Source organism: Scyliorhinus torazame, chromosome 3 (assembly GCF_047496885.1).
Source record: "Scyliorhinus torazame isolate Kashiwa2021f chromosome 3, sScyTor2.1, whole genome shotgun sequence".
Classification (NCBI taxonomy): Eukaryota; Metazoa; Chordata; class Chondrichthyes; order Carcharhiniformes; family Scyliorhinidae; genus Scyliorhinus; species Scyliorhinus torazame.
The window spans coordinates 8,253,080-8,266,858 of NC_092709.1; the positions used below are offsets into that span (position 1 = coordinate 8,253,080).

Genomic DNA, 13,779 nt, shown 5'->3' on the forward strand with positions numbered 1-13,779 from the left:
ATGGAAACAGGCCCTTCGGCCCAGCTTGTCCATGCTGCCCATGCTGGTAATGGGATGTGGAAGGAAGGCAGGAGACTTGAGAGGAGAATAAACACTGGGAAGGATTTGTCGGTCTAAATAATGTGTTTCTGTGCTGTAAACGCTATGTCGCTGCCACCGACATAGCATTTCGCTCAGACTGGAAAGTCTTCTAAGGGAATTCGAGAGCCATGTGTCTGATGGAGTTTTCTGGTTGTGATTTCTTGTGTACCTCAGGGTGTGCTGGAGAGTTTCCTGGGCACAGCGGTCACCGGAGCTGTCTTCTGCCTTTTTGCTGGGCAGCCGCTGACCATCCTCAGCAGCACGGGGCCTGTGCTGGTCTTTGAGCGTCTCCTCTTCAGCTTTAGCAAGTAAGTATAGCCTCAATATAAACAAATTGGTGCCCAGTTAAAGGAGTGCAGAGTTTTATTTTGTTGAACTTAGAGTACCCAATTCTATTTTTTCCAATTGAGGGGCAATTTAGCGTGGCCAATCCACCTACCCTGCACATCTTTGGGTTGTGGGGGTGAAACTCACGCAGACATGGGGAGAATGCGCAAACTCCACACGGACAATGATCCACTGCCAAACCTGGGACCTCGGCGCCGTGAGGCAGCAGTGCTAACCACTGCGCCAGAGTGCAGAGTTAATGGTGTGCACAGAGATTGGAGGGTGACATGACAAATCAATAAAGTTGTTTTAAAAAGGACATGCAGAATTCTGGGTGTAATGGAGTGCAAAGGTAGGGTAAACCGTCCTTAAACACCGGTTAGCCCCCAGCTGGATGTCACAGTTCTGGATGCTCTGTTCTTGGGCACTGCTAGAGGGTGCAGAGGAGATTTACTGGGATGGTCCCAGGGATGAGGGACATCGGTCAATGTGGAGAGACTGGAGAAGCTGGGATTGCTCTCCTCAGAGCAGAGAAAGTTAAAAGGGAGATTTACATGAGACATGGTTTTGACAAAGTAATTGGGGAGAAACTGGAGGATTCTCACATTCTTCACCAAAAGAGGGTCGCCAACAACCCTCGACCTGATGGGAAACACGCGTCACTGGCAGATTGGAGGGAGCTCTCGTGGTCTGTGTTGCGTAGCTATGGACTCTGCCTGCACTTCTCCACAGGTGTGCTGCAACTACTTTCAGCTACTACCACTTCATAGGATGATAGAGTGCGGAGGAAGGCCATTCGGTCTCCATTACCTGTGCCAGCTCTTTGAAGAAAACTATCCAACCTCTGCTCTTTTCCCCATAGTCCTTTAATGCTTCCTTTCCAAATATTTATCCAGTTCCCTTTTGAAAGTATTGAATCTGTTTCCACCGCCCATTCAGGCAGTGCATTCTAGATCACGACAACTGGCTGCGTAAATAAATCTCTCCGCATCTCCCCCTCTGGTTCTTTTACCAACCATCAAATCTGTATCTCTCTGGTTACCGACCTTCCTACAGTTACTCCAAATTTACTCTAATCAAGACCCCTTGGTAATTGATCTGTAAATCGAAGCATAAGGTACAAAGGCAAGGAAGGTACGATGAATCTTTCTAAAACACCGGGTTGGGCCTTAGCAGGAGGATTGAGTCCAGTTCTGGGCCCCACACTTGAGGAAGGAGGTGAAGGCTTTGGAGAGGGGGCAGAAAATATTCACGAGGATTTCTCCAGGGATGAGAGATCTCAGTCACCAGGAGGGATTGGAGAAGAGAAGATTGAGAGGAGATTTGATAGAGGCGTTCCAAATCACCAGGGACCCTGGACAGGAGAGACGGGGGGGAAACCGTTCCCACTGGGGGGAAGGATCAAGAACCAAAAGACACGGATTTAAGGTAATTGGTGAAAAAAGTCATAAGCGACATGGAGGAAGGCTTTTTGACGTGGCACGTGGTTAGGATCTCAAATAGACTGCCTGAGAATGTGACGGAAGGCGAGGCTTTCAAAGGGGAACCGGATAATTATCAGAAGTGAAAAGATTTGTAGAGCTACAGGGAAAAGTGTGTGACTAGCTGAGTCACTCTTACAGAGGGCTGGCATGGACACAAAGGCCGAATGGTCCCATTTAGACCTTGGGAATAATAGAAACAGTGCTCCAATTATTGTTTGATCTGCTTCAATAGCCCCTGGAGTTATCAAAGGATTCAAGATTCACCTTGCAGAAGTAGCATATGTTTAAATAAGAATCTATTTTTAATTTTTTTTAAAAGTGAGCATCTGCTGCTCCCGGTGTTGATTGAAGGGGGTAAAATCTGCTCAGTGAATTAATTAAATTTCCGCAGGCAACTGGCCAGCCGACGATGTGAAAGTCAGATCATTACTGTTCCTGGGCAAAAATAGGATGGGAAGGACTTGCATTTATATAGCGCCTTTCACAACCTCCGGATGCCCTCCAGCCAATGAAGTACTTTTCGAGGTGTTTTTACTGTCGCGATATAGGAAACGCAGCAGCCAATTTTCACACAGCAGGATCCCATAGACAGCAATGTGATGATGACCAGACGGTTTACTGACTGAAAAGCAGAAAATGCTGGAGGTATTCAGCAGGAGTGGCAACTTCGGTGGAGAAAGAAACAGAGTTAACAATTCAGGCCGACGACCTCTCATTAGAGCTGCGTCCAGTAGAGCACTGAAAGCGTCGGCCTGAATGTCTTTCTTTGCGTCCTCCTTCAGCTTGTGGGCTTTCTCTGCGAAAGACAGGTGTCTGGGGACGATGCCCGTGCACGCTGTCATTCCAGTGACAGTACGCAACGTGCCGCACACCAGATTGAGTGCGGCCACAGCTCGAAGTTGAGCTAAAGTGAGCATCGTTGCCGCAGTGAACATTTGTAGCTGTCATTGCACCAACCTGCAGAGCTGGCATCATTGACGCTGTGTGCCCTCGAACCCCACCATGCCATTATTCCCGGCTCATGGTGGGTAGCCTGTTGTGTGCTGTCACCTGTGCCAGCCTGGAGCTGCGCTTTGGAACCAGACTCTGCTTCCCAGAATAGAACAGTGGCTTTGGATGTGATTCGGAGAGAAGCAAAGTGCCCATTTTTCCAGCACACCAGAATGAAACAAGAACTACTTCCACAGCTGAAAGACGAGGAATTAACTTGTCTAACTGCATGAGGAGATTTCTCTCGGCTGTAATCAGATCTCCCTTAACTCACCTGTCAGTCATTTACAAATATTCTCATTCCTTCTCTTTGGTGCTTGGCTTCCAACAGATTTTGACATTCCTCTCCATCACGGACAGTGCCTACCTCCAACTCCACCACTTTGCTGGTCCAGCTCAGCTGCTACTGACAACCTCATCCACACCTTTGTTATCTCCAGACTCAACGATTCCATCACCGTCCGAGCCCCCCTCCCATCTCCCGCCCTGTGTAAAGTTGAATTCATTGGGTGGTGGGCTGCTCTGATCCCAGAGGGTCGGGATCCCCAAGGCAGCTGCAGTCCACATTAACACTCCTCCTCCTCTGGCCGAGGGGTGGGGTTGCTGGGTGAGGTGGGAGGGGGTGGAATGGGTGGGGCAGGGGTGATATAACTTGCCACTTCATCTCTTTTGGTTCCAGTGGCCTCTGTATATCCACTATCTGTGGAACCCCACACAGGGCTGCGGCGGAATAACGCAAAGTGGGTTCTGAATGGTGTCACAGAATACCAGATTTCAGATCAGAAAGGGGGTCCCTTTCAAAATTGCGGGTTCCGTCGCAGTGTTGATGGGTCCAGTGGAGCAACCCACTATTCTTAACACCCCCGCTGGGTCCCCCTTTAAAGAAGGGGAGTCAACACCAGTCAGTGAGCTCTCAGTTCGAAAGGGAAACTGGGTAAGAGACTGAATTAAACAGGCAGCCACAATCTCCCAAATTCCCAGGTACCTGCCGAGTGATCGGGACGGTACGGCAACGCCTCGGAAGGATAACCCTGGCTATTTTTGCTCGTTAACAGAGTTTAAACACAAAAGTGAGTAGAGATCCTTCTATTTAAGGGGTTCGTTGTCACTATGCAATCTTAACCATCGACAATTAGACATTGGCTCTTTATAAATGAGAGAAAAAGTTGCCTTTGTCATTTCCATATTTGTTGGGCTAGAATTCCATTCTCGCACGCACTGATAGTATCTGCAAGTAAATGTGATGATGGAGCGATTTCACAGGAAATGATAATAGGCAAAGCCTTTTCCATAAGTGTAAATGTTTAAAGTTCCGACTCGCGTGGGTCCCTTGATTTTAAAAATAGCTGTAAAATTATGCTAAGTTATCCTGTACTTGCAGACTGAACTGACTCCCTGAACAGTCAGTAGTGTGCAAGTACGTTACTGAGGGAATCTGTTATATTCCTGCCTAATGTCAGACAATGTTGTGGCCGATTGATGTAACAAAGTGATTTTGTATGACAGTTTTGATGAGGTCACTTCTGCATTCCCAGTCCTGAGCTTCATTTGAAAGGAATTCCAATCGGAAATGTGTGCCTGCGGGTCACAATTCCAAATCTCTCTTGGTCAGCATCACACCTGCCACACTCTGTAAACTTAAACTCATTCAAACCTCCTCTGCCATGCCCCTGATCCCGTTTACCTGTCATTCCTTGTGTTTGCTGAGCTCACCAACCTAGCCTCAGTCCAGAAATGCCCCAGTTTAAAAAATTCTCATTCCTGTTCTCAAAATTCTCTGTAACCTCCTCCAGCGCTCTCATCCTCCTGGGCAGCATGGTGGCACAGTGGTTAGCACTGCTGCCTCACAGTGCCAGGGTCCCAGGATCAATTCCGGCCTCGGGTGACTGTGTCGCGTTTGCACGTTCTCCCCGTGTCTGCGTGGGTTTCCTCCCACAGTCCAAAGATGTACAGGTTAGGTGGATTGGCCGTGCTAAAATTGTCCCTTTGTTGTGTCCAATGATGTGCAGGTTATGTGAACTTATAAGGTTGGGGCAAGGGAGTGGGCCTGGGGAGGGGGCTCTTTCAAAGGGTCAGTGCAGACTTGATGGACCAAATGGACCCCTTGGGCACAGTTGGAATTCTATGGTCCTAGTATATGGTATCTCTGTAACCTTCTCCAGCACTATAACCTTCTATTTCTCTGTAACCTCCCCCAGCTCTATAGCCCTCTGTACATCTGAAAACTCCTCCAGCGACATATCGCTCTGTATCTCTGGAACCTCCTCCAACACTATAACCCTCTGTATCTCTGTAACCTCCTCAGTGCTATAACCCTCTGTATCTCTGTAACCTCCTCCAGCGCTATGATCCTCTGTATCTCTGTAACCTCCTCCAGCGCTATAACCCTCTGTACCTCTGTAACCTCCTCCAGCGCTATGATCCTCTGTATCTCTGTAACCTCCTCCAGCGCTACGATCCTCTATATCTCTGTAACCTCGTCCAGCGCTATACCCCTCTGTATCTCTGTAACCTTCTCCAGGGCTATAACCCTATATATCTCTGTAACCTCCTCCAGCGCTATAACCCTCTGTATCTCTGTAACCTCCTCCAGCGCTATAACCCTCTGTATCCCTGTAACCTCCTCCAGCGCTATAACCCTCTGTATCTCTGTAACCTCCTCCAGCGCTATAACCCTCTGTATCTCTGTAACCTCCACCAGTGCTATCACCCTCTGTATCTCTGTAACCTCCTCCAGCGCTATGATCCTCTGTATCTCTATAACCTCCTCCAGCGCTCAAACCCTCTGTATCTCTGTAACCTTCTCCAGCGCTATAACCCTCTATATCTCTGTAACCTCCTCCAGCGCTATAACCCTCTGTATCTCTGTAACCTCCTCCAGCGCTATAACCCTCTGTATCTCTGTAGCCTTCTCCAGCGCTATAACCCTCTGTATCTCTGTAACCTCCACCAGTGCTATCACCCTCTGTATCTCTGTAACCTCCTCCAGCGCTATGATCCTCTGTATCTCTATAACCTCCTCCAGCGCTATAACCCTCTGTATCTCTATAACCTCCGCCAGCGCTCAAACCCTCTGTATCTCTGTAACCTCCTCCAGCGCTCAAACCCTCTGTATCTCTGTAACCTCCTTCAGCGCTATAACCCTTTGTATCTCTATAACCTCCTCCAATGCTATAACCCTCTGTATCTCTGTAACCTCCTTCAGCGTATTGATCCTCTGTATCTCTGTAACCTCTTCCAGCGCTATAACCCTCTGTATCTCTGTAACCTCCTCCAGCGCTATGATCCTCTGTATCTCTGTAACCTCCTCTAGCGCTATGATCCTCTGTATCTCTGTAACCTCTTCCAGTGCTATAACCCTCTGTATCTCTGTAACCTCTTCCAGCGCTATAAACCTCTGTATCTCTGTAACCTCCTCCAGCGCTATGATCCTCTGTATCTCTGTAACCTCCTCCAGCGCTATGATCCTCTGTATCTCTGTAACCTCTTCCAGTGCTATAACCCTCTGTATCTCTGTAACCTCCTCCAACGCTATGATCCTCTGTATCTCTGTAACCTCCTCCAGCGCTATAACCCTCTGTATCTCGGTAACCTCCTCCAGCGCTATAACCCTCTATATCTCTGTAACCTCCTCCAGCGCTATGATCCTCTGTATCTCTGTAACCTCCTCCAGCGCTATAACCCTCTGTATCTCTGTAACCTCCTTCAGCGCTATGATCCTCTGTATCTCTGTAACCTCCTCCAGCGCTATAACCCTCTGTATCTCTGTAACCTCCTCCAGCGCTATAACCCTCTCTATCTCTGTAACCTCCTCCAGCGCTATAACCCTCTGTATCTCTGTAACCTCCTTCAGCGCTATGATCCTCTGTATCTCTGTAACCTCCTCCAGCGCTATAACCCTCTGTATCTCTGTAACCTCCTTCAGCGCTGTGAACCTCTGTATCTCTGTAACCTCCTCCAGCGCTGTGATCCTCTGTATCTCTGTAACCTCCTCCAGCGCTATGATCCTCTATATTTCTGTAACCTCCTCCAGCGCTATAACCCTCTGTATCTCTGTAACGTCCACCAGTGCTATCACCCTCTGTATCTCTGTAACCTCCTCCAGCGCTATGATCCTCTGTATCTCTGTAACCTCCTCCAGCGCTATAACCCTCTGTATCTCTATAACCTCCTCCAGCGCTCAAACCCTCTGTATCTCTGTAACCTTCTCCAGCGCTATAACCCTCTATATCTCTGTAACCTCCTCCAGCGCTATAACCCTCTGTATCTCTGTAACCTCCTCCAGCGCTATAACCCTCTGTATCTCTGTAGCCTTCTCCAGCGCTATAACCCTCTGTATCTCTGTAACCTCCACCAGTGCTATCACCCTCTGTATCTCTGTAACCTCCTCCAGCGCTATGATCCTCTGTATCTCTGTAACCTCCTCCAGCGCTATAACCCTCTGTATCTCTATAACCTCCGCCAGCGCTCAAACCCTCTGTATCTCTGTAACCTCCTCCAGCGCTCAAACCCTCTGTATCTCTGTAACCTCCTTCAGCGCTATAACCCTTTGTATCTCTATAACCTCCTCCAATGCTATAACCCTCTGTATCTCTGTAACCTCCTTCAGCGTATTGATCCTCTGTATCTCTGTAACCTCTTCCAGCGCTATAACCCTCTGTAACCTCCTCCAGCGCTATGATCCTCTGTATCTCTGTAACCTCCTCCAGCGCTATGATCCTCTGTATCTCTGTAACCTCTTCCAGTGCTATAACCCTCTGTATCTCTGTAACCTCCTCCAACGCTATGATCCTCTGTATCTCTGTAAGCTCCTCCAGCGCTATAACCCTCTGTATCTCGGTAACCTCCTCCAGCGCTATAACCCTCTATATCTCTGTAACCTCCTCCAGCGCTATGATCCTCTGTATCTCTGTAACCTCCTCCAGCGCTATAACCCTCTGTATCTCTGTAAGCTCCTTCAGCGCTATGATCCTCTGTATCTCTGTAAGCTCCTCCAGCGCTATAACCCTCTGTATCTCTGTAACCTCCTCCAGCGCTATAACCCTCTCTATCTCTGTAACCTCCTCCAGCGCTGTGATCCTCTGTATCTCTGTAACCTCCTCCAGCGCTATAACACTCTGTATCTCTGTAACCTCCTCCAGCGCTATGATCCTCTATATCTCTGTAACCTCGTCCAGCGCTATACCCCTCTGTATCTCTGTAACCTTCTCCAGCGCTATAACCCTCTATATCTCTGTAACCTATCTACAGCGCTATAACCCTCTGTATCTCTGTAACCTTCTCCAGCGCTATAACCCTCTGTATCTCTGTAACCTTCTCCAGCGCTATAACCCTCTGTATCTCTGTAACCTCCACCAGTGCTATCACCCTCTGTATCTCTGTAACCTCCTCCAGCGCTATGATCCTCTGTATCTCTGTAACCTCCTCCAGCGCTAAACCCTCTGTATCTCTATAACCTCCGCCAGCACTCAAACCCTCTGTATCTCTGTAACCTCCTCCAGCGCTCAAACCCTCTGTATCTCTGTAACCTCCTTCAGCGCTATAACCCTTTGTATCTCTGTAACCTCCTCCAATGCTATAACCCTCTGTATCTCTGTAACCTCCTTCAGCGCTATGATCCTCTGCATCTCTGTAACCTCCTCCAGCGCTATGATCCTCTGTATCTCTGTAACCTCTTCCAGCGCTATAACCCTCTGTATCTCTGTAACCTCCTCCAGCGCTATGATCCTCTGTATCTCTGTAACCTCCTCCAGCGCTATGATCCTCTGTATCTCTGTAACCTCTTCCAGTGCTATAACCCTCTGTATCTCTGTAACCTCCTCCAGCGCTATGCTCCTCTGTATCTCTGTAACCTCCTCCAGCGCTATAACCCTCTGTATCTCTGTAACCTCCTCCAGCGCTGTAACCCTCTGTGTCTCTGTAACCTCCTCCAGCGTTATAACCCTCTGTATCTCTGTAACCTCCTCCAGCGCTATAACCCTCTGTATCTCTGTAACCTCCTCCAGCGCTATAACCCTCTGTATCTCTGTAACCTCCTTCAGCGCTATGATCCTCTGTATCTCTGTAACCTCCTCCAGCGCTATAACCTTCTGTATCTGTGTAACCTCCTTCAGCGCTATGATCCTCTGTATCTCTAACCTCCTCCAGCGCTATGATCCTCTGTATCTCTGTAACCTCCTCCAGCGCTATAACCCTCTGTATCTCTGTAACCTCCTTCAGCGCTATGATCCTCTGTATCTCTGTAACCTCCTCCAGCGCTATGATCCTCTGTATCTCTGTAACCTCCTCCAGCGCTATGATCCTCTATATCTCTGTAACCTCGTCCAGCGCTATACCCCTCTGTATCTCTGTAACCTTCTCCAGCGCTATAACCCTCTATATCTCTGTAACCTCCTCCAGCGCTATAACCCTCTGTATCTCTGTAACCTCCTCCAGCGCTATAACCCTCTGTACCTCTGTAACCTCCTCCAGCGCTATGATCCTCTGTATCTCTGTAACCTCCTCCAGCGCTACGATCCTCTATATCTCTGTAACCTCGTCCAGCGCTATACCCCTCTGTATCTCTGTAACCTTCTCCAGGGCTATAACCCTATATATCTCTGTAACCTCCTCCAGCGCTATAACCCTCTGTATCCCTGTAACCTCCTCCAGCGCTATAACCCTCTGTATCTCTGTAACCTCCTCCAGCGCTATAACCCTCTGTATCTCTGTAACCTCCACCAGTGCTATCACCCTCTGTATCTCTGTAACCTCCTCCAGCGCTATGATCCTCTGTATCTCTATAACCTCCTCCAGCGCTCAAACCCTCTGTATCTCTGTAACCTTCTCCAGCGCTATAACCCTCTATATCTCTGTAACCTCCTCCAGCGCTATAACCCTCTGTATCTCTGTAACCTCCTCCAGCACTATAACCCTCTGTATCTCTGTAGCCTTCTCCAGCGCTATAACCCTCTGTATCTCTGTAACCTCCACCAGTGCTATCACCCTCTGTATCTCTGTAACCTCCTCCAGCGCTATGATCCTCTGTATCTCTATAACCTCCTCCAGCGCTATAACCCTCTGTATCTCTATAACCTCCGCCAGCGCTCAAACCCTCTGTATCTCTGTAACCTCCTCCAGCGCTCAAACCCTCTGTATCTCTGTAACCTCCTTCAGCGCTATAACCCTTTGTATCTCTATAACCTCCTCCAATGCTATAACCCTCTGTATCTCTGTAACCTCCTTCAGCGTATTGATCCTCTGTATCTCTGTAACCTCTTCCAGCGCTATAACCCTCTGTATCTCTGTAACCTCCTCCAGCGCTATGATCCTCTGTATCTCTGTAACCTCCTCTAGCGCTATGATCCTCTGTATCTCTGTAACCTCTTCCAGTGCTATAACCCTCTGTATCTCTGTAACCTCTTCCAGCGCTATAAACCTCTGTATCTCTGTAACCTCCTCCAGCGCTATGATCCTCTGTATCTCTGTAACCTCCTCCAGCGCTATGATCCTCTGTATCTCTGTAACCTCTTCCAGTGCTATAACCCTCTGTATCTCTGTAACCTCCTCCAACGCTATGATCCTCTGTATCTCTGTAACCTCCTCCAGCGCTATAACCCTCTGTATCTCGGTAACCTCCTCCAGCGCTATAACCCTCTATATCTCTGTAACCCCCTCCAGCGCTATGATCCTCTGTATCTCTGTAACCTCCTCCAGCGCTATAACCCTCTGTATCTCTGTAACCTCCTTCAGCGCTATGATCCTCTGTATCTCTGTAACCTCCTCCAGCGCTATAACCCTCTGTATCTCTGTAACCTCCTCCAGCGCTATAACCCTCTCTATCTCTGTAACCTCCTCCAGTGCTATAACCCTCTGTATCTCTGTAACCTCCTTCAGCGCTATGATCCTCTGTATCTCTGTAACCTCCTCCAGCGCTATAACCCTCTGTATCTCTGTAACCTCCTTCAGCGCTGTGATCCTCTGTATCTCTGTAACCTCCTCCAGCGCTATGATCCTCTATATTTCTGTAACCTCGTCCAGCGCTATACCCCTCTGTATCTCTGTAACCTTCTCCAGCGCTATAACCCTATATATCTCTGTAACCTCCTCCAGCGCTATAACCCTCTGTATCTCTGTAACCTCCTCCAGCGCTATAACCCTCTGTATCTCTGTAACCTCCTCCAGCGCTATAACCCTCTGTATCTCTGTAACCTCCACCAGTGCTATCACCCTCTGTATCTCTGTAACCTCCTCCAGCGCTATGATCCTCTGTATCTCTGTAACCTCCTCCAGCGCTATAACCCTCTGTATCTCTATAACCTCCTCCAGCGCTCAAACCCTCTGTATCTCTGTAACCTTCTCCAGCGCTATAACCCTCTATATCTCTGTAACCTCCTCCAGCGCTATAACCCTCTGTATCTCTGTAACCTCCTCCAGCGCTATAACCCTCTGTATCTCTGTAGCCTTCTCCAGCGCTATAACCCTCTGTATCTCTGTAACCTCCACCAGTGCTATCACCCTCTGTATCTCTGTAACCTCCTCCAGCGCTATGATCCTCTGTATCTCTGTAACCTCCTCCAGCGCTATAACCCTCTGTATCTCTATAACCTCCGCCAGCGCTCAAACCCTCTGTATCTCTGTAACCTCCTCCAGCGCTCAAACCCTCTGTATCTCTGTAACCTCCTTCAGCGCTATAACCCTTTGTATCTCTATAACCTCCTCCAATGCTATAACCCTCTGTATCTCTGTAACCTCCTTCAGCGTATTGATCCTCTGTATCTCTGTAACCTCTTCCAGCGCTATAACCCTCTGTAACCTCCTCCAGCGCTATGATCCTCTGTATCTCTGTAACCTCTTCCAGCGCTATAACCCTCTGTATCTCTGTAACCTCCTCCAGCGCTATGATCCTCTGTATCTCTGTAACCTCCTCCAGCGCTATGATCCTCTGTATCTCTGTAACCTCTTCCAGTGCTATAACCCTCTGTATCTCTGTAACCTCCTCCAGCGCTATGCTCCTCTGTATCTCTGTAACCTCCTCCAGCGCTATAACCCTCTGTATCTCTGTAACCTCCTCCAGCGCTGTAACCCTCTGTGTCTCTGTAACCTCCTCCAGCGTTATAACCCTCTGTATCTCTGTAACCTCCTCCAGCGCTATAACCCTCTGTATCTCTGTAACCTCCTCCAGCGCTATAACCCTCTGTATCTCTGTAACCTCCTTCAGCGCTATGATCCTCTGTATCTCTGTAACCTCCTCCAGCGCTATAACCTTCTGTATCTGTGTAACCTCCTTCAGCGCTATGATCCTCTGTATCTCTAACCTCCTCCAGCGCTATGATCCTCTGTATCTCTGTAACCTCCTCCAGCGCTATAACCCTCTGTATCTCTGTAACCTCCTTCAGCGCTATGATCCTCTGTATCTCTGTAACCTCCTCCAGCGCTATGATCCTCTGTATCTCTGTAACCTCCTCCAGCGCTATGATCCTCTATATCTCTGTAACCTCGTCCAGCGCTATACCCCTCTGTATCTCTGTAACCTTCTCCAGCGCTATAACCCTCTATATCTCTGTAACCTCCTCCAGCGCTATAACCCTCTGTATCTCTGTAACCTCCTCCAGCGCTATAACCCTCTGTACCTCTGTAACCTCCTCCAGCGCTATGATCCTCTGTATCTCTGTAACCTCCTCCAGCGCTACGATCCTCTATATCTCTGTAACCTCGTCCAGCGCTATACCCCTCTGTATCTCTGTAACCTTCTCCAGGGCTATAACCCTATATATCTCTGTAACCTCCTCCAGCGCTATAACCCTCTGTATCCCTGTAACCTCCTCCAGCGCTATAACCCTCTGTATCTCTGTAACCTCCTCCAGCGCTATAACCCTCTGTATCTCTGTAACCTCCACCAGTGCTATCACCCTCTGTATCTCTGTAACCTCCTCCAGCGCTATGATCCTCTGTATCTCTATAACCTCCTCCAGCGCTCAAACCCTCTGTATCTCTGTAACCTTCTCCAGCGCTATAACCCTCTATATCTCTGTAACCTCCTCCAGCGCTATAACCCTCTGTATCTCTGTAACCTCCTCCAGCACTATAACCCTCTGTATCTCTGTAGCCTTCTCCAGCGCTATAACCCTCTGTATCTCTGTAACCTCCACCAGTGCTATCACCCTCTGTATCTCTGTAGCCTTCTCCAGCGCTATAACCCTCTGTATCTCTGTAACCTCCACCAGTGCTATCACCCTCTGTATCTCTGTAACCTCCTCCAGCGCTATGATCCTCTGTATCTCTGTAACCTCCTCCAGCGCTATAACCCTCTGTATCTCTATAACCTCCGCCAGCGCTCAAACCCTCTGTATCTCTGTAACCTCCTCCAGCGCTCAAACCCTCTGTATCTCTGTAACCTCCTTCAGCGCTATAACCCTTTGTATCTCTATAACCTCCTCCAATGCTATAACCCTCTGTATCTCTGTAACTTCCTTCAGCGTATTGATCCTCTGTATCTCTGTAACCTCTTCCAGCGCTATAACCCTCTGTAACCTCCTCCAGCGCTATGATCCTCTGTATCTCTGTAACCTCCTCCAGCGCTATGATCCTCTGTATCTCTGTAACCTCTTCCAGTGCTATAACCCTCTGTATCTCTGTAACCTCCTCCAACGCTATGATCCTCTGTATCTCTGTAACCTTCTCCAGCGCTATAACCCTCTGTATCTCGGTAACCTCCTCCAGCGCTATAACCCTCTATATCTCTGTAACCTCCTCCAGCGCTATGATCCTCTGTATCTCTGTAACCTCCTCCAGCGCTATAACCCTCTGTATCTCTGTAAGCTCCTTCAGCGCTATGATCCTCTGTATCTCTGTAAGCTCCTCCAGCGCTATAACCCTCTGTATCTCTGTAACCTCCTCCAGCGCTATAACCCTCTCT

At 48.6% G+C, this 13,779-nt stretch overlaps 1 protein-coding gene across 6 annotated transcripts in view; it reads left to right on the forward strand.

Moving 5' to 3' along the window:
- The window catches only part of LOC140408279 (electrogenic sodium bicarbonate cotransporter 1-like), a 356,190-nt gene that overhangs the window by 235,062 nt on the left and 107,349 nt on the right, over positions 1 to 13,779 (forward strand). For all 6 annotated transcript variants that reach the window (XM_072495256.1, XM_072495257.1, XM_072495258.1 and 3 more), the window contains one exon: positions 256 to 389. In XM_072495256.1, the coding sequence (XP_072351357.1) occupies positions 256 to 389 (134 nt within the window). The remainder of the gene's footprint in view (positions 1 to 255; positions 390 to 13,779) is intronic.